This window comes from Mytilus edulis, chromosome 1 (assembly GCF_963676685.1).
Source record: "Mytilus edulis chromosome 1, xbMytEdul2.2, whole genome shotgun sequence".
In the NCBI taxonomy this organism is placed as follows: Eukaryota; Metazoa; Mollusca; class Bivalvia; order Mytilida; family Mytilidae; genus Mytilus; species Mytilus edulis.
In genome coordinates, this window is record NC_092344.1 from 31,435,448 (window position 1) to 31,457,423 (window position 21,976).

General features: G+C 31.4%; 1 protein-coding gene across 1 annotated transcript; it reads right to left on the reverse strand.

Moving 5' to 3' along the window:
* Nucleotides 1-229: 229 nt before the first annotated feature.
* LOC139529642 (geminin-like) lies at nucleotides 230-16,405 on the reverse strand. Its single transcript, XM_071325507.1, has 7 exons — nucleotides 16,263-16,405; nucleotides 12,989-13,069; nucleotides 8,768-8,912; nucleotides 8,014-8,096; nucleotides 6,554-6,643; nucleotides 2,650-2,854; nucleotides 230-1,170 (listed from the first exon to the last, which is right to left on the reverse strand). The coding sequence occupies exons 1-7, from the start codon at nucleotides 16,356-16,358 to the stop codon at nucleotides 1,109-1,111; spliced, it is 762 nt and encodes a 253-aa protein (XP_071181608.1). The 5' UTR covers nucleotides 16,359-16,405; the 3' UTR covers nucleotides 230-1,108.
* Between the last annotated feature and the right edge of the window lie 5,571 nt (nucleotides 16,406-21,976).

Here is a 21,976-nt window from a genome sequence, read left to right on the forward strand (position 1 = left end):
AGGATTTTCCTTTCAAATATTGATTAATTTTATAAATGCTTATAATAGAAGAAAAGCTCATATTGCCAATGCAGAAAACCAGATCATATTCTATTGTATTTTGAATGTAATTTAAGGAATTAGTATATTCAATGATATCCATCAATTTAATCAATTTTTTTTTAATATACATATTTATAATATTAATAGTATTGTCTTTATTATTATTAACTTCTCATTAAACCAGCAGTTAACAAGAATCAGTTTATGTAAGTTAATGTCATTTTATTTAAAATAACCTCTTACACATTCAAAAATACATGTTTCTACTCTTCCTTACAGACTCTGTCACTCACAACATCAAGTAAAAACACTCATGCGATGGGAAAATATTAACCAATAATTTTACTTCTTTCTTAAACTTGAAACATTCACCATTTAACCACACAAATTAACTAATACTAAGAACATTTACTTTCAAATAGGACAAAATAAATACTTTTTTCACATATAAAATAATTTACATTCAATTTTAATATTTCCAAGAATTTCATGTCATTTCTTACTAATATGACCATTTACATATACATGTATAATGGATACTAAATAATGACCAAAAAAATTTATAACATTTATCTTCTACAATAAAACATGAACTATTGAATGTATTTTTCTTCTTTTTTTTTTTTATACTTTTTATACTTTTTTAAACCCCAAATTTATCCCAAAAATTATGACCTACTGCTAACTAGTAATAAAATTTTAATTATAAGTATTTGGTAAACAGTAAATATATGAGGGATGAACATGAAAATTGTCATATGTATAGCATGCTCATATGAAATAAGCATGCTATCAAATTTCAGATATATTGGAATTCAAGAGAAAAAAAGCAAAAAAAATTAAGACATGGTCAATATTTGTGGAAGTATAATAAAATCTCGAATTTTGACAACACAAATTTTATGTACATTACAATTTTTTCTGGTATATAAAACTTTAATGCATCCACTGATAACATTTGCTAAAACATAAAATCTTTATTGTACAATTTCCTGAGACTAGTAAAACATATTGAGCTGCACTGACAAGTCTGTGAAATTCATTATCATAAAATGCACAAAAATCTTTAACTATCTGCTAAACTGTCCTCCTCTGAAGCCAATTTTGTTTCTGTGGGTTTCTGGTCTTCTGTGGAAAGACAAATGGTACATGTATTATTACACTGAAATCTATCTATAAACCTAAAAAAAAAAATTCTGAGAAAAGAAAATTGTTGATGTGCTTTACCAATCTTAAATTACAAAGACTTTTCAAAAGGACAAGGTTAACTTAGGGCACAATTAGGCCTAAAATATCAACTTTATCATTAAACACCAAAAAGGTGACTACTTGGTTCATAAATGGGTCTATAAGCGTTCACTCTAAATAAATCAGTTATTTTCATAACAGTTCATTATATTCTCTAAAGTAAGAATATTTTGGAAATTTTGTCAAAATATGATGATTTTGTGCAATTTTCAGACCTATAAGCTGTAGAAAAACATTAGCCACCACCTATGATCCAAAATATTTTGTGACCAAAAGATTCCAATTGTGATGTAGAATTAATCAATATGTAAACTTTTTGGATAGTGGATGGGGCCAACATTATTATGCCAAAAACAATTAAAGTTATGGACAAATTTACCAAAATTGAAGTTAAAATATAAATAATGTCTATTTTAAAGGGTCTTAACTTCATGAGTTTTAAAGGAATGTTCCACAAAAGTGTATTTTTGTCTTAAAGGGAAACTTCGCAAAAAAATCAAAAATTGATATTATGTCCATTCGGTTTAAAAATGCTCAAATTCATAAATATTAAAGTTTTATTCTGCTAGATAAGAGATCACCATCGATTTTAAATTTAGCGTGTCAATTCCCTGCCTCCCGCCATTTTGTAATCTCCTCTGTTTAGAGACCGCCATATGTCTAAGGACCAAAACTATAGTAACCTGATGTAGTCGAAAAGGTGTCAATATCTTGTCAATCATACGGTTGTTTTATCCGACTAACTAACTTGATACAGAAAATGTTCTTATTTTTTAAATAACCATGGTCTGTCATTTTTAAACTGTGTACATCAAAATGTTAGGACCAATTTTAGCCCTTTGTGAATACATCCTTTGTACTGATACAGATTTTTTTTTATTCGTTATATTTTAGATGGCCAGAAATTATCAAATTTTTTTAACATTTGCCAATATACATTTTTAAAGCCTATTTAGGCCAAATAAAATTATACGTGTGGTTCCAGTTACATCCTTAAAAAAATAGGGGTGGTAAATCTGCATTTCTATTTTATTTTTGGATTGTCAAAATCCGTATTAATATACACGTTCCTTCCTGAAGTTCACCATTTTCCATGTGTTTGGTTGTAAAATAAACAGATATGTTCAGTTTTTAGTTAACATTGTTGCATTCTGTTAAGAATTTGTTGCATTTTAGCCATAGTGGATACTTCTGATGGAAACTCAGATTATATAAGTCTGTGAATTTAATTATTTAAATTCACATTCCTCAAATTTGATTGTTAGAAAATTTAAAAAAAAATAAAAAAATATTCTAGTGTTTGGGTTTAAACTAAAGTCAGTCAGGTAACTGGAATCGCACAGTTTTATTTGGCCTTACCAGTTTCTGTAGAATTCTCTTCTAAGTGTGTAGCTTCTGATTCTTCAGATTTATTTGATTTTTCATTTGAGTCCAGGTCTTTTTCACTCTTATCCAACAGTTCACATCCTAGTTTTTCACTAATATCAGATTTCACTTCCTTATTGTCATTACTATTTATCACATCCTGGTCATCTTTGTCTTCTTCATCAGCGCCTAAAACTTCCTATAAACAAAATAAAAATCAAGAAGATATATTATCTTTCACATGTCAGTTACTATTGAGAAGATAACTATTGTATTTTAAGTTAGGGATTTGTAACATAAGTTGATATATCATAGCAATGCATAGGTGGAGCTACCTAAATTGATATTTGTGACAATGAAATTTTTAAGGTTTAGCTTAAAATACATTTCAATAATCTCCACTTATTTTGCATATAACAAAGCATTCAACTTGAACTGTTACTTCTGTGAAAATTTGCATAAATAGAAAATTCAATTTCTAGTTGACAGGGTTTCGGCTGGTGGTCGCCATTTTCGCAATTTGCTAAAAAATAATAATTGTGGCGATAAAAATTCGTCATTTGCGAAAGAAATATGTATAACGATTTAATTTTCTCCATCTTGTTTATTTACCTTTTTCGGTTTCTCGGACATTACCCGATCAGACAAGCTGATTGCATTTAATAGCTATTGACAACAAAGGACTAATTAATAAAGGTGTTGATTGAATTGTTTGAAAAAATGATATGGTTTGAATGGCTTCCGCTAAATGTCACATACATAATTTACCACTTTGTGACGCACGTGTTTGAAGCAAACTTTTGACGTCTCTTCTCCTTTTAAAGATAGTTTAGAAAAGAAAGCTGTTGTTGTGACGAAAAATGTTCAAAAGCAAGAAAAATCTCTGATTTAAAACATAATTATCTTTGACTTTAATATATGTAATTGATTAGGGAGACTACTTGAAAGTTGTTTGAGTGACACACGTGTTTCAAGCATAGTTTTACGTCTCAACTTTTTCATTTACGATGGTCTAGAAAAGAAAACTGTCGTTATGAAGAAATCTATCCAAAAGGTTGGGAACACCCCTTTGAATGAGAGTAACCATTCAATGACTACACATGAAATGAGGGATCAATTTCATGTGATAAAAGCTTTTGTTCTGTTGTAAAAGCCACTTCTTAGTACAAAAGGGCACATCAGTATTTTTCTCATAAAGAAACTTTCCTACGAATTGGTATTATATAATCAAAACATGTCCATTAATTTTGTTATATCCCAGGACGTATATCTTCTTTATTATTAAAAGTATAGTGGCCCAGTCATTTAGAAAAGCTGTTTCAAATACAATGAATATGTTTTCCCTTTAAGCAGTCGGAAACCAGGTTGAAATAGAACAAAAGAATCGAAGCTCTTTGTTAGAGAAGGCGATAAATGTTTACTGTATTGTTTACTATAGTGACATTTTTTTAAAAAGTTAATAGAAACAAACAAAATTGCAATTTTCTTCTCAATTACGAGGTGTTTTATTTTAAAAACACCATTTGCATAAGTTTTCAATTTATCTAGTACATAGTTAAGCAGAGCAATTAGATATCAAGTCGACGACATGGGTATCTTTCAAGTTGGATGAAGAAAATGCATAACCTCTGATTTTTTTGAAAAAATTACCACGGACGGAAATCATATCAATCTATTAGTTCAGTAATTTTCGTGTCTGCCCTTCCATTATGTGACTGAAGAAAAAATTCCAAAAAATGGGTAACAATTGTATCGAAAAGAGAAAATCGAGTGCACCTTTTTATGTTAGGGTGTGTTTGAGTTGAGTATTTTGTCTTGATATCGTACAAAGTAAGAATATTTCATACATTGCTCGCTTCAGATTCTATCATTTTTATATATTAAAGCTACATGTTGACTTTATAACACAAAAAAATCACAGTACTAAAAGATGAAATATATGGGTCAAGTGAAATACCTATCTAATGAGTCACAAAAACAGAGAAGGTGTGTTCGAATAGCTATTTTTTTACTGAAAGTACTTGACGACAGTCTTTCAAGTTGGATGATGAAAATGCATATCTTCGAAAAATTCTAATTTTTTGTGTGTGATTACTAGGGTTTATAGTCTTCATACACTAAAAAAATCTAGTCTGCCCTTCCACGAAATATTTAATTAGAAATTTTTTTAATGTTTATGAATTTTCAAAAATTCCACCTGACAACCGATCAGAAAAATAGTTTTAAGTTGAATCAATGCAGACAAGATTATTAACTGATGCTCATTAGCTAGTTGATACATTTGTCTTTTAAAATACAACTGACATATAAGGATCGTAATGGTGCAATGTGGATAAATTTATCGGTTTCCAAGAGCAATATTGGTAGCGCGTCATCCCTACAATGGCTTCCATTTCTACGATTGTGAAAATGAACTGGCGTAATGGGGAGATAATTTTGACGAAGTAGACTCCTGACTGTAAGGTGGTACCTAACACTACAGGGAGATAACTCTGTAAAATCAGCTAAACGTTTTAATTACGTTGTGTTGTAAAAGGAATATTAAGCTTCTCAATGATCAAAATTGGTGGTTGTCAAATTGCTATATAACCAGTGTAATATTTCTGACAAAACGGTTGGTTCAAAATTTTTTTAAATTTTTATATTTTTGTTAAAAAGTGTCAAAGTAAATACTTTGACAAAATTTTATGAAAATTAAACGAGCCAAATTAATTTTAGTGAAAGTGTTGGGTACCACCTTAAGTTAAAAAACATTCTGTTGTTTTAAAGTAAATGTTTAGTGTTTATTCATTAAAATGTAGACTTCAAAATAAGTTTGAAGGAATAATAATAGACACAATGGTGCAAACTTATCTTATTTAAGGGAGGGGGGTAGAAAAAAGGTTAATTTTAAACGAAAAATATATTTATGTTACTTGGCGAAAAAAATAATAAAGTGGCGAAAAATATATTGTTTTGACGAAAGAGGTGGCGAAAAAAATAATTGACCCAGTGGAAACCCCGAGTTGAGCACTTTCAACTGATTTTTATAGTGTGATCTTTATTTGTTCGGTTACACCACTATCCCCAGTAAGAAAAGGGGGTGGTGGGTGTGTGTGTCTGTTAACATGTTTACCCACACAATCTGTATGTGCCTGTCCCTAGTCAGGAGCATGTAATTCATTGGTTGTTGTTTGCTGCTAAATATCATATTTGTTGTTTGTTCATTATATTGTACATAAATCAGGCCATTTGTTATTTTTGTGTGAATTGTTTTACATTTATCATTTCAGGGCCTTGAAAAGCGGACTATTTGATGTGAGTTTTATTCATTGATGAAGGCTGTACAGTGACCTATAGTTGTTAATTTCTGTGTCATTTGGTTTCTTGTGAAGATTTGTCTCATTGGCAATCCTACCAAATATTCTTAAACCCTTCATGAAAACTTTCCAATTTTACAGTTAATATTTATATTCTAATAAGACAATACTATGTGATTAAGCCATATTCTATAATGTATTCCAAGACCAAAGATTTCTGCTTCTTTATGACACACAGTGAAATCACCTGCTAAATGCTATGTATCAAGGCAATTAAGAAATAAGAATGATTTGTTACATTGTATCTTGAGATTTGCTTCGCAATATGCATGCAATCTTTGCTACACAATCTCATATGGTTCCAAATGTTAGAATCACACTTATGATACTAATTTGCATTTAAATATAAGACTAAAACTTATCAATCTAATAAATTAATGTTTTGGATATGATCATTTATTTGAATATAAACATTTTCGGCACAGAATATAGGCATAACTCTAATTATTTCAGGAATATTTAACAGTATATATATCATATAGTGGATGCAGAGCACATAATTTCCCTTTTGGTTTGCCATTAAGATTAAATTCACTTACTTTAAGCACATTGGCAAAGTACTCAGCCTGACTTGCCACTTTTGATAGCTTGTCATTCTCATCTTTCAGTTCAGAAACTTCTTTATGCAACTAAAAAAAAATATCTATGATTATTGACGTCATTTTCTTGTGAACCATTATAAGATAAATTTCTTAGCATATTTTCTGATTCAAATACACAGCAATTCTAATTTGGCTGACTGATAACAGTCTAGCCCATTTGGAAACAATATCTCAAAAAATCTAGAATGGGAACTGAAATGACTGTCATAAGAGTTTCAAGTTTGGTGTGCTGTACAACTTGGATGAATTCAGGACACATTTGAAAGTACATTTAAAAAGTCAGAACTAATATATAATGAAATGTTCAAGTGAGAAAGTTTCTTAAAACTGACTAGAATAGATTGAAATTGACTTTTATGAATATACCTTGACCTTGTTATTTGTTATGACCCATCCTTTTAATTAGGGATGTTAACAAGTATCGAGTACCGCTAAGTAGTACCAAGTATCGATTACCAAAATGATACTCGACTAATCAGTTTCTTGTTAGAATGTCATTGTTTTCGTTAGTTTATAGACAAAAAAAATATTTTAATGATAGCACCTCCAGTAAAATTAGTATACATTAATCAAAATTCATAAAAAAATTTTGTATGATTCCTTCAAACAGATGTACATGTAGAATATATGAACAAGATCATTTCCCCTTATGTTGTTAGCTACTCTTATTCACTCTCCCATCTCTGTACTGTCAGAGGATATATATTTACATCCCATAAAAGTTGAGAAGTGACAAGATGATATTTTTGAATAAGAACAAATTTGTTGCACCCTGAGTCGACCTTCAAAAAATGATTTATTGTACCAGTAAGTCTTAATCATCACCCCTTTGTTCACAATTAAACGTGTTTTTCTCCAACTCCTAAATACTGTTGTTTCAGTAATATTTTTTTTAAATTAATTACTTGATAAGATTATAACCAGTTTACATAATTAGTACATGTAGGTTTTTTGTTTCATATTTAGAATATTTATTATTCCAATCAAGGGCCCTTGAGGCCATGAAAAAGAATAGGTTTGTTTGCCCAAACCCTATCTACCCAGAAAAAAGCTGCCTACTCAAATTCTTTTATTGTCCTGATTTGAAGAAGTTTTTTTTAATCAGATAGGCATGAAGACTAATAAACATCCGATACGTAAATTTCTTTAAAAAAAAAAAAAAAAGAAGAAAATGCCTACCTACCTACCCACCGTCTAAACCTTGGGTAGGGTTTGGGCAAACCAAAATATTTTTAATTGTGGCCTGATGGACAGCGTGACATGTACACATAAAACAATACATCATATTTTGAAACAGAAAAACATTTTTTATTTTTTTTATCATAAGAACAATTTAAATTCTAATTTGAAATTGAAATAGAGTAAAGATATCTATATAATAACTGATTTTTTTTAACCTGCTCATTTTCATGTAATGATTCATCTAAAGCTTTCCTCCTTTCTTCTGCCAAGTCTTTCCAGTAGGATTCAGGAATTTCCTCTACAAAATAACATTTATTGTGAAACCAAACTCAAAGGATTAAACTAGTATACTCTTTTGACATAAAATGTCGTTTTATGTACAATACACTTGGAATGGACATCGTTCAGTGTGAGGAATTTGTACAGCCTCATAAAAATTTTCAAAATTTTGCCGTTTTGGGTATAAAATTACGATTTGGGGTCAAAGAGCAGAATTTTGAGAATTTCACCCATATAATGCCAAAAATTTGAAAATTTGAATATTTTATGAAGAAAAATTTATCAAAACATAAACAAAACTGTGAACATGGTGTTAGTGAATGAAATAAATACACAAATAACTACAAACAAGTTTTTATTGACATTTATTATGAAGATCTCCCACTTGAGTAAAAGTAGCCAGGGAAGCCATCGTCTCAGAGTAGCTTCTGTCTGGGCAGCTATCGGTGAAAGGGTTAAGATATTTCTTGGTTTATTATATTGTTGGAGTATAAACTGCATCTCCTTAATTCAAAGGTATATCATTTTCTTAACCTTATTTCTAGGTTGCAATCAATCCTATCTGACAAAATTCTCTTGTTTGAATTGTAGTCTGGGAACTTGGAGATAATAGTACATAGTATTCAGTGGGAACTTGGAGATAATAGTATATAGTACTCAAGTTTAAGTTATATTTTTTTATTTGACTACCTGACACCAGCATATTATAGGCTTCTGAACCATTTTGTGACTTTTCTGTTTGACTAGCTTTATCATCTAACTTTTTCTTAGGTGGGTCTACATATATTGTAATTGGCTTTTGAACTTTCTGTATCAAATTTTTCTTCTGTGGTTTCTACAAAACAATGTTCTACATGCTTTAATAAACAGCTGCGCCATGAGCACATGATACGCCCGACGTCTTGTGTGGAAGTTTTATGCAATAATAATAAATAGTTTCTGAGTAAGTTTTAAGCAATAACCCTTTATTGTTTTTGAGACATGGCGGGACATGTGAAACACCCCCCCCCACCCTGTTTTTTTTTTTTACAAATATCACTAAAATAAAATTTCGAATCAAACCAAAAAGTATACAGATCTTTAAATTAGTACATGTATAACAAAGAAGTGTGTACAGTTTCAAGCAATAATCATAAATTGTTTTTGAGATACGGCGCGACATGTAAAAAAAACCCCTCCCCTTTTTTTACAAAATATTCAATAACTCAACAAGAGTGCACACGCTGAAATGTCTCGCCTTCTATACTAATCATTGATATTATGTTGATAGTCCTAAGTATAAAGTTAAGCTTTATAACAACTGTCACATAAACTTAACATTAACCAAGAGAACAAAACAAAGACCAATGAACCTTGAAAATGAGGTCAAGGTCAGATGAACCATGCCAGGCAGACATGTACAGCTAGCAATGCTTCTATACAACATATATAGTTGACCTATTACTTATAGTTTAAGAAAAATAGACCAAAACACAAAAACTTAACACAGTGCAATGAACCCTGAAAATGAGGTCACGGTCAAATAAAACCTGCGCGACTGACAAAGATCATAAAATATTTCCATAAACCAAATATAGTTGACCTATAGCATATAGTATTAGATAAAAAGACCAAAACTCAAAAACTTAACATTGACCACTGAGCCATGAAAATGAGGTCAAGGTCACATGACATCTGCCCGCTAGACATGTACACCTTACAATCATTCCATACAACAAATATAGTAGACCTATTGCATATAGTATGAGAAAAACAGACCAAAACACAAAAATTTAACTATAATCACTGAACCATGAAAATGAGGTCAAGGTCAGATGACACCTGCCAGTTTGACATGTACACCTTACAGTCCTTCCATACACCGAATATACTAGCCCTATTGCTTATAGTATCTGAGATATGGACTTGACCACCAAAACTTAACCTTGTTCACTGATCCATGAAATGAGGTCGAGGTCAAGTGAAAACTGTCTGACAAACATGAGGACCTTGCAAGGTACGCACATATAAAATATAGTTATCCTATTACTTATAATAAGAGAGAATTCAACATTACAAAAAATTTGAACTTTTTTTTCAACAATGTTCAAGTGGTCACTGAACCATGAAAATGTGGTCAAGGACATTGGACATGTGACTGACGGAAACTTCGTAACATGAGGCATCTATATAGAAAGTAAGAAGCATCCAGGTCTTCCACCTTCTAAAATATAAAGCTTTTAAGAAGTTAGCTAACACCGCCGCCGCCGTATCACTATCCCTATGTCGAGCTTTCTGCAACAAAAGTTGCAGGCTCGACAAAAATAAAATTTTAAGTCATCACCAAAAAGTATACAGATCTTTAGATTAATACATGTATAACAAAGAAGTGTGTAAAGTTTTAAGCAATAATCATAAATCATTTTTGAGATACGGCACGACATGTAAAAAAACCCTCCCCCTTTTTTACAAAATACTCAATAACTCAAAAATGAAATTTTGAATCATCACCAAAAAGTATACAGATCTTTAGATTAATATAACAAAGAAGTGTGTAAAGTTTTAAGCAATAATCATAAATCGTTTTTGAGATACGGCGCGACATGTAAAAAACCCTTCCCCTTTTTTACAAAATACTCAAAAACGAAATTTTGAATCATCACCAAAAAGTATACAGATATTAAGATTAATATAACTAAGAAGTGTGTAAAGTTTTAAGCAATAATCAAGAAATGTTTTTGAGATACGGTGCGACAGGTGAAAAAAAACACACCCCTGTTTCAGTTACAAAGTGCCGTAACTCAAAAAGTTTAAATCTTATTTTCACCAAAAAGTATACAGATCATTTGACCATCATAAGAAACAACTATATTAAGTTTCATGAAATTTGGATAAGTCACTCTCAAGTTACGGTGCGACATGTTTATGCCGGACAGACGGACGGACACCGGACATTTGTATACCATAATACATCCCGTCAAAATTTTGACGGGCGTATAAAAAGAAGTGTCTAATAAATCAAATGTAATAAAGAATATATGAAAGAAGCACAAATAATGAACAATGTTATGATTGAATATGTGTGGTTAAAGGGGCTACAAGATTTTAAAAAATCTAATATATTATAGTCCAATTTTGTCAAAATAAGCTAAAAAAAACATTGATTATGAATTATTCGACCTCATTGAATCTGTATTCATGTGAACTTTAATTTAACCCCATACCTTGAGATGGATAACACGTGAATTGTATGTGTAAAGTTATTTAGAGGAAAAGAATGTCTAACATTGAAAGTTAAACAAAGGTAAATCATTAGATTGACTGATCGATCTACAAACAATCATTCTTACACATGTAAAAACGATGATGATCATTTATTTTTCATCTGTAATATGACATTAAATATACCTAAATGAATCTAACAGCACGAGTTTGCATAATCTATTTATATCTATATAATATTAATGTTTACATCGCTAAAATTGTCATTAGATGGCGTCTAGACCAAAATACACATGAAACGAAGCTACGTAATTTCATGCCCGTGCCCTGTTAATTCTTTATTTTAGACTTTTAATAGTTTGGATAAATGTTTTACATTGTTATAAATCAAATATGAGAATTTGATTAAAATCGGTGAACATGAATTTGACAGCTAGTGCCCCTTTAAAGTTTTTACCTATTTCAAGAAAAAAAAACATTTCCAAAATGTATATTTTTGTTCAATTTTGTAAGTTCTAACTGGAAAATAATAATAACAGTTACACAAAGATTATTAATAAAAAATATGTGTTTTTTTTAATAGTAAAATTTCCTTATTCTAAGATAGAGATATAAGTGTAGATCATGAATACCAGTATATATACTGCACTCGTTCTATTTGAGCAGTCAAAATGCATTGACTGTATATTTCTTTGTCATATACAGTCACTGACCCGATATCACTTTTCCTCATGAATATTTAAATAGAAATTTCCGAAATAACATTGAATTATTCATACGACCTCTTCAACCTGTTCTTGTTTCCAATGCATACAACGATGCGTGGAACAACTCAATCTTGTTTCTTTTGCAATTATTGGAAAAACATATATAATTTTTTAATATTTTTTGTTTGCAACCTATGAATCATTATGTTTTATGCTTATGGTTAATATTTTAGTCCATACTCAAACGATTTTGTTCAGCATCGAGTGTTGGTTTCAACAGGTAAATGTAAATTTCATTGTGTTGTTAATTTCTCCGCGAGCATAATGTGAGGCCTTTTTAAAGGGGATTTCCTACAATATTTAAATCAAATAAATAACCTTAACGCATTTTAAAAACAACAATTGAAAATGTTTTTTTAGATTGCAGTATAAAGACAATAATAGTGCATTGACTTGACATATCAACTATATAAGGATTCGGCCCGAAACGGGGGTACAGCCTCGCATTTCCCCGTTTCTAAGCCTCATCCTTATATCGTTGGTATGTCAAGTCAATGCACTATTATTGTCTATATAAACATGTAGAGTTAACAGTCTTCACAATAACTTTTGCAACCACAGACCAGACAAAACTGTTGGCAAAAATTAGTTTAAGATTCTATTAGCCTGTAGTAACTTTTAGATTTATAGAAAATTTATGAGTCTGTTTTACAAGTCTTTTGTGGCCAAACATGTTATATTAACAGACTGAGAGAGAATATAAAACATAACTATTGTGTCAAAAAACCCAAAATTAACTTCAAAAGAGTGTGGCAAATCCATAAGCTCTAAAGAATTTGTAAATGTTGGCAGTTTGCTGTATACATGTAAATGTTATCATTTCAACAAAATGCAGTGACAGGAAAACTCTTGTAATGCTTTATGCTTTTATATGCCCAGTAATCTGTTCAAACATTGTACAAATGTACTAGAAAATATCAACTTGTTACAATATTTCACTTACAACAATTTTCCTAATTGGGGATATTGGTGCTCCTGTTGAATACTGGAGAGTCTGAAGTGTTTTTCTGCTTTCATTCTGATTCTGTCAATAAGAAAGAAATGTAATTATCTGTATGAAAATCTAAAATACAAATCTATAATACTAAAATTACGAGGTCCAATTTGTTAGCCGTCATCACGTAAAAACGACGAATCACAGAATTCAACTTTATATATAACTAATATAGTACAAAGGTGTAGATTAAAAATTACACCACTCCAGGCCCTTTTGTTTTCCATGTAATTAATATTGCCAATAATTAAGAAGTTCCGGGTCGAGTCCGCTACCGATACCAATAGTATATTCACCTGTTACCTATTACCTTATCTGTACGTTCCGCATCTGACAGGCGCACCACCAAACGTTGTTTTCAGGATTAATATGCTATATACACGGGTCATAACCACAGGGTTGACACTACTAAATTGTCAAATTGTTACCTATTGTAGTATTTTAATTAGTAAGACTTTCTAAGATAGCAATACGAATGCTAAAAATCTGGACTAAAAATAAGGCGTATAGGTACAGTTTTCAATTTGTAAGTGGGCATGACGTAAAACAGCGAAGCAAAGAATTCAACTGTATTTATAACTTATATAGGATAATGCTGTTGATTAAAAAATACTCCATTCCAGGACATTTTGTTTTCCAAATAATTAATTTTATTGTTTCAGTTCGACGGGTTCAAACAGAAAGACTTGAAAGCAGAGAAAAACTGTGTATCTTATAATCGGCATGACTTTATCAGATGACAATACTAATACTAAAATAAGGCTTGCTCATAGTTATATACTATAATTCAGTCACGTACCCGTGATATCACGGGTGTGTTCTAGTGTAAGTATAAATTTATGAAAAATGTAAAATATAATGTACAAATGGAAATATGAAAATCTAAAATACAAATGTAAGTATGAAAATTAACATTTTAACAAGAATGCCCCACTCGCACTATCATTTTCTATGTTTAGTGGACCGTGAAATTGGGGTAAAAACTCTAATTTGGCATTAAAATTAGAAAGATCATATCATAGGAAACATGTATACTAAGTCTCAAGGTGATTGGACTTCAACTTCATCAAAAACTACCTTGACCAAAAACTTTAACCTGAAACTTGCACTATCATTTTCTGCATTCAATGGACCGTGAAATTGGGGTCAAAACTCTAATTTGGCATAAAAATTAGAAAGTTCATATCATAGGGAACATGTGTATTAAGTTTCAAGTTGATTGAACTTCAACTTCATCAAAAACTACCTTGACCAAAAACTTTAACCTGAAACTTGCACTATCATTTTGAAGCGGGACAGACGGACGAACAGCCTCTCTACTATCGTAGGTTATCATAGGTGGGGCATAAATATGAATAGCTGTGTCATCTAGGGTCCTCACTTTTAAGAAAGCATGTGTTTACCTTCAGCACATTGTTACAATGTGCGGTTACAATGTGCGGAAGGTTAACACATGCTTGCTATACATGTACAAATTGCTAAATGCAGCTGAAAAAGAACAGAAAGTTTATCAGGTGAAGGCACATGAAGCCATACACAACATTAGAGATGTTAGCTGTTAAAAGTTCCAGCATAAGATCTTGGAGTCTGAATATAAACATGCATGTACAGTCAGGGGGAATGTGATTTTAAAGTAGCTAACAGATTTTTCCCAGCAGTGGAAATATTTTTCCTGTAAAATTTGTTTTTGAACTACTTTCAGGTATTAAACTTAATAAAATTTTGTTAAGCATTTCGGTTGATGATGAAAAATTCCAATACATTCAGAGTGGGTCTCATCAGGGTCTAAGCGTGACGTGGGATTGACGATTTTTTGTAAGCGTGACACGTGAAAGTCAAATTATTGTGTTGTGAAAACGGGAAATGGAGTCTAGCGGGACACGGGAGATGACAAAAAAATGAGAATTTATTACATACATAGTGTAAGCGGGATACGGGAATCTGACAAAACAGTAAGCGGGATCCAGGATCAGAACCCCCCAATGAGACCCCCTTCAGAAATGTGGAGTAACATTCAAAATTTCAGGAACTTTGTTAAAATAAAAAAAAATACTCAAGACAGAAAGAGTGTGGTATAGTCCAAATAAATCTGTTGTCTGAAACAGGTTGGGAACAAACCCTCTATATGGTGATTATACCTGTATAGAGGGATAATCCTGCTATAGAGGGGTAAATTTATCCCTCTATAGAGGGGTATTTTTGTTTAGACTGGATTTAAATCAAAATAGGGCAGAATGGCATTCTCTACTTATTATGGCAGTAACCTGGAACAGTTGATGCACCAATTGATGTACTTAATTTAATATGCACATGCCCAGTTTGATGCTTATCTGACTAAATATAAAATCTATTGTTCACCATGATTGAAAGCTGTGATGATCAGGTAAATTCTACTCACTTATGCCTCACTGAACAGAATTTCTATTGTTAGATTTAACATGAAATTTAAAGGTCAACTATTCCTTTTGTTGTTGATCAGGTGTTCAGATAGGTATACAATAGATTGCAAGTTTTGTCACTTTAGCAGAAAACTGGTTATCCCAATTTTTAGTAAAGTGCATATGTTGATGCATATAATGCTAGAGATTATAGCCAATATAACTAGAAAATGCCGTTCTGCCCTTATTTGCTTTAAATCCAGTGCAAACGAAAATACCCCTCTATAGAGGGATAATTTTATCCCTCTAAAGAAGGATTATCCCTCTATACAGGTATAATCACCATCCAGGGGGTTTGTTCCCAACCTGTGAAAAGGTCATTTTAATGTACATGTATATTGCTGTGAAAAGTCCACATGTATTTAGGCTTTAGCAGGTTGCTGGTTTTATTCCTTTATATTTTCAGTGAACATCCTAGTTTTCTAGTGTTAAAAAAACAGTGAACAGGGACTGCTTTTTTTCCTTTTGAATTTATGGTATGAAATCAACAAAAGTGCACCTTCTACATTTGATAGCAAGTATTTTTAACAGATCTTTCAAAAGTCAAGCTTATTCCATACCATAAATGCTTGGTGGTGGAAAGACCAAAATATTTAAGAGCTTATTGGTGATTAGTCCAAATAATTATGACGTCTTGAAAGGCTATAATTGATTTGCTTTGAGCATGTTGAGCTTAGCCTTAGAAATAAAGTCGCCTTTCTTTCTCAAGACATCACCATTGCTTGGAATAGGTGGCAATCATAATTTAGTCAGGCAGCAAGTATATAAACAAAAATTATATTCACTAGTCTGGTTAAGTCCATTGGTTTACTGTTGGTTTTTATAACTGTTGGAATGTTTTCAGTTTCTTTTTGTTGGAGTTGCAATGTTGTGGACGCCATCGTTTGTCTGGTGATTGAATTTCCCGCAATGTTGACCACGTGACCAATTAAAAGAACATTCTAAAATATGTATTGATGTACCTAGCCAGGACCGAATAGATGACAATTCTGACCAAAGATATGTCGGACAAAGACACCTATGACAGCTTTTAAGGCAACTCGGATAACTTTTAAAGAAAAGTAGTTAAACACGAACCAATTTTAAAGACAAATACCTGAGAGTTAATGTAAGAAGTTTCATCAACATTTGTTGCCGAGCACAAACCATCGTTTCTCCAGTCATATTATGTTGTCTTCTATTTTTTTTTTATCTTCTTGCTACTAATTATAGCAACATATTCACAAGTTCAGTTTGAAAAGGTTTATTCATGTATTTGGTTGTATTTCTCCTCTGCACAAAGCGTTTTCATTATCTGTTTTGTTTCTGTTTTTTTTTTTTAAATTCAATTAAATGAAATCGTAAAAAAAATATCATGCATTCTCAGCAGGAGAATACAAAACAACGAAACAAAAGAGGACACAATTATAACAAAAAAAATAACATATTCCACTGAGACAATTCTGAGATTTTAGACATATACATAATCCAATCACAAATGCCTTCAAACTATTTATTTTGGAAAACATAATTTTGTTATTGTATGAATAAGATAGCAAAACATTGATGATAAAGAATACCCTTTGAAAATACCTACAAGTTAGAACTAAGGGCACAAACCATACATTTCCACCGAAGGAACACAGTGAACTTGCTTATATGTATTTTGGAAGTTTTTTCTTCATTGGGAGCCAGGCGGTCAACTGACTCCATCCGTCTGATTTGTAAAATTACACGAATTCCATCCTCAAATCATTGGTTTGTTAATATTGCACTCGACTTGTGTCCAATTCTGACATCGGGGTCAAAGTAAGTTAATTAGTATCCTCAGATTCAGTCACTAACATAATCACTTTCCAGAACTTAAGTATGAAAGTTTTTGTTCAATACAATTGATTTTTAGCTACATGAGATTAATTTAGCCTACCTTCCAAGTGGATTTTTATGAACCTCAAGATGTTTTTTTGCTTGTTTTATATGCCATTTTTCTGTTTGACAGTCTGTATTTTCACATCCGTACCGACAATAGTATCAGTAATTACTGTAGTGTTTTCCAACATAGATGTGATCATCGAACTTTTCAATAAATTTTTTTTGGGAAAAAATGAGCTGAAACGCATATGTTTTTTTTGGCCTGTTTATATATAAATTTCTATGGTTTCAGGTACCACTCTAATGGATTGACACTCTTCTATGCATGGACTAAATTTTGGGGACTTTTGTGACATTTTTACCCTCCCCCTTTTGCAATGATTTGTAAATAAATTCAGATTGTTGTCATGGTTACACCAAAAGGAGATATGTATTCCCATTTAACCGATTAGAGATCAAATCTATGGAAGTTGCTGTTTCCATACATATGCTTATTTGTTAGAAAACAATGGAATGACGGTTGTTAAAAACTATGAGTGTCAATTAAGTTTTTTCCTAACTGTATATTGCTACCTTAGAGTGACCGTATAAATATCTTCTTTGCAGTCCGTGTAAAAGAAATTGGTAAAAAGTTATTACAGTGTCTGCACTAAGAAAGCAAAACGATTTTTCTTTGTATTTAACACTTAAGGGGGCTCTCGGCTCTAAATCATTTTTTTTAATTTAATATAGGATTTCGCTATATTTTTCTATAAATGAACTTTATCTTATACTTAATAGAAAAATGAAATAAAAAAATGGGGTCACCGTTCATTTACGCCCACAATCTGCCTTCGAAAAAAGAATACATTTTTGTTAATGTCCTTTTTTTTCTGTTGAACTAAGAGGAGAAATAGCGATAATATTGAAATAAAAAAAGAACTTAATGACAGAAATTGCTTAAATTTTACAATTATTTAGTTTATGTATAGCTTATTGGAAAACAACAATAAAAAATATAGGTCACCGATGAGTTAAAAAAGATATTTTAATTTTAAGGCCAAAAAAAGGCATTTTTGCAGCAAAGGGAGATAATTTGGAGCTTTTCCAATGCTATCTACATTTTAAAAGTCACCTGGGGCCAACACGAATTGATTTTTTGGAATTATTGTTGTACCATATGACGTGAAAAAGATTTGATGCGACTGTCATACAAGTGAGACGTTTAGCTAGCTATAAAACTAGATTCTACATAAGAAAATGCCTGTACAAAAGTCAGGAATATTACAGTTGTCATCCATTCGTTTGATGTGTTTGGGCCTTTTGATTTTGCCATTTGATTAGGGACTTTCCATTTTGAATTTTCCTCGGAGTTCAGTCATTTTTGTGATTTTATGATTTTACTTTTTACATGTTTAAATTATCATATCTTTTCTACACCAGAAAAAAAATACCTAATTGTATTTGCAAAACTTTTAGTAATTTTTGGTTTTCAAAGCTCATCAACTTCGAACTTTGTTTGGCCTTTTATTTTTTTTTGATTTCGAGCGTCACTGACTAGTCTTTCGTAGACGAAACGTGCGCTCTGTGCAAATACAATATTTCAATTCTGGTATCTATGATTAGTTATTTGTTCTTAATTGCATTTTTTAGTTCAACCTGATGTTCAGTGGTCGTCGTTTGTTGATGTGGTTCATAAGTAATTCTTGTTTCTTGTTTTTTTTTAAAATACAGTTTAGACCGCTGGTTTTCCTGTTTGAATGGTTTAACACAAGTTATTTTGCTGCTCATTATAGATTGCTGTTCGGTGTGAGCCTAGGTTCCGTGTTGAAGAACGTTCTTTAATGGTTTACTTTTACAAATTGTGACTTAGATGGAGAGTTGTCTCATTGACACTCATAACACATCTTTTTATATCTGTATAAAGTGATATTATAAAAAAAAAGTATCAAAGTGTTCTGGTTTCTATAGAAAATTGTATAATATTATGCTATATTGGTAGATGACGTAGATTTTGTTAAGCTGTTAACATTTTAAATGAACCGAATGAAAGGAGCTAGTCAATCATATAAAAATAAAATTTATCAGTTCATCTTTATACTATGATTCACATTTTTCGACATGGATAAAATAATCCACGTCTATTAATACAGGGTTCTACTTATATGTATATATTATGTCGTTGAAAGGTATACAAATCATGTGACTGAATGATTTGCTATCATATATAATATATTCACAAAATAGTACACTAGAGTACTCGGGCACTAGCATTTTGAACACGTATGAAGATGGTCCCATTCTAATATCTGAGGGTGGTAAGAGGGGTCCTGATCCCGAAACCCCGGGCTAAAAAAAACACGAAATCTCGAAGTCCCGAATTAAAAAGAATTTAAATCCCGACATCCCAAAATTCGAAAAAAGAATTCCCGGATCCCGAAAGAGTCAATTCCGAAATCCCGAGCTAAAAACACGCGATTCTGGAGTCCCGATAAAGGTCCTATCCCCCCTCATCTCAGCTATGATATGAATATGAAGATACACGGTTAACATGAAGCCTGATAATAAATTTGAAGAATCTCTATTCTTCATTGTTGTTTCCAGGGAAATTGCAACGAAAATTTCGTACATGGCTATTATGTGTTAGAATATATAAGGTTTTAGTAAACAGAAAAGATGTGTTCTTTTTATTAAACGTAAACACGAGGAACTGAGTTCATACTACCATATGGTGATTTAAAGAAAACATCATATCAATCGATCAGGAAAAGAATAAATCTGTTTTTTTTTTCTTTAAATGTTTTCCATTATACTTTTGGTTGAGACTTACTAATTCGGCCCGGTTAGAAAGAAAGATGTAATTAAAACGAAATGGTTCTTATGCAAAGTTGGACCTAATGAAATATGAAGAATATATTATATATATTTTTCTGAAACTCAAAGACGTGGGTTTATTGAAGAATCTTAATTTTCGACTAAATATTTTGATAAATAAAGTATGACATTCAAATATAAAGGGATATTTAACAAGTACATCAGAAGTGAAGAACATGTTTGGTACTTGAGTATAGTTCAGAGGATCTGTTCTCCCTTTTATTCAATCACGTGAATGTTGATTTTTGTAGAACAGTCCGAATAACGGTATTGATCTGAATGACAAAAAATTTAAGATAAAAGAGATATGATTGCTTGCAGTCGAAGAATTAAACATCGAAAGCCATGATTTTCCCCCAGAACTTCAATTCATATTAATTTAACAGAATATACTACAAAACTGCAAGAAGAGATAACTAATTAATATGATTTATCAATAACAGTTATTTTCAAACAAAATATTTCAGATAGCCATGGAAATCTGCCATTACGCTTGTAAATTTAATTTATTTCAAATGATAGCGAGTTTCTGCATTACTTTGAATTTTCATACAAAAAATCCGCCATAAAGCGATAACACCTGAACTTGCATCTTATTTACCTGGTAAATACAACATTTACTGCAACGAATGAATCCTTTTTTGTTTGTTTTATAACAAGGTTTTTTTCTGGTTAAAGGACAATTAAGACAATTTCAAAGAAGTCTAAGGGAGATAATCCAATCCCAATTTTAAACAACAATGTCTGATGACCTCCCTTACACTACTTGTAAATTATGTATTAAGAAATGATGATTGTCTTGAGGTGATTAGCTGTCAATTTATGTTTAAAGGGGGGGGGGACTATTTTTTTCTCATTTCAGATTTCAGAAATTAAAAAGAAAATTTCTTCAAATATTTTATTGGGGGGGGGGGGGGGGGGGGTTAATATTCAAAAGGATAGTGTACTGCACAAAAGCAAAAAATTGAATATAAATTCAAATCATATAACCACTTTTAAGTTCTTTGACTAGTTAGTCTGTGGTAGAAACCTATTATGTATCAAATATTTAATTACAATCCGAATTCTAACCTGTATCAAGCGTGAATATTCTGTCTATTTTGGTCCCAACTTTTCAGGGTTGGACGTCTGCGGCCGTATCCAGCTGCGCTCAGCGAAGCATTTTTTTAAGGTTTATTTGCTTCAACTTTTTCCTAGGTTTTCAAATAGTTCATTCTTGCATCCTATGAAAAAGGTAAAAGCCATATGAAACGAGTGATTGGTGAAAAATAATATTTATTCAATTCTTGAACCAATGCATGTTGACATCTATCTATCTATCTATAATACTAAAATAACGAGATCCAATTTGTCAGCCGTCATCACGTAAAAACGACAAATCAAACAATTCAACTTTATATATAACTAATATAGTACAAAGGTGTAGATTAAAAATAACACCACTCCTGACCCTTTTGTTTTCCACGTAATTAATATTGCCAATAATTTTAAAAGAAGTTCCGGGTCGAGTCCGATACCGATAGTATATTCACCTGTTATCAATTACCTTATCTGTACGTTCCGCATCTGACAGGCGCACCACCAAACAGTGTATTCAGGATTTATATGCTATACACACGGGTCATAATCACAGGGTTGACGCTACTAAATTGTCAAATTGTTACCTATTGTAGTATTTTAATCAGTAAGACTTTCTAAGATAACAATACGAATACTAAAAATCTGGACTAAAAATAAGGCATATGGGTACAGTTTTCAATTTGTTAGCGGTCATGACGTAAAACAGCGAATCAAA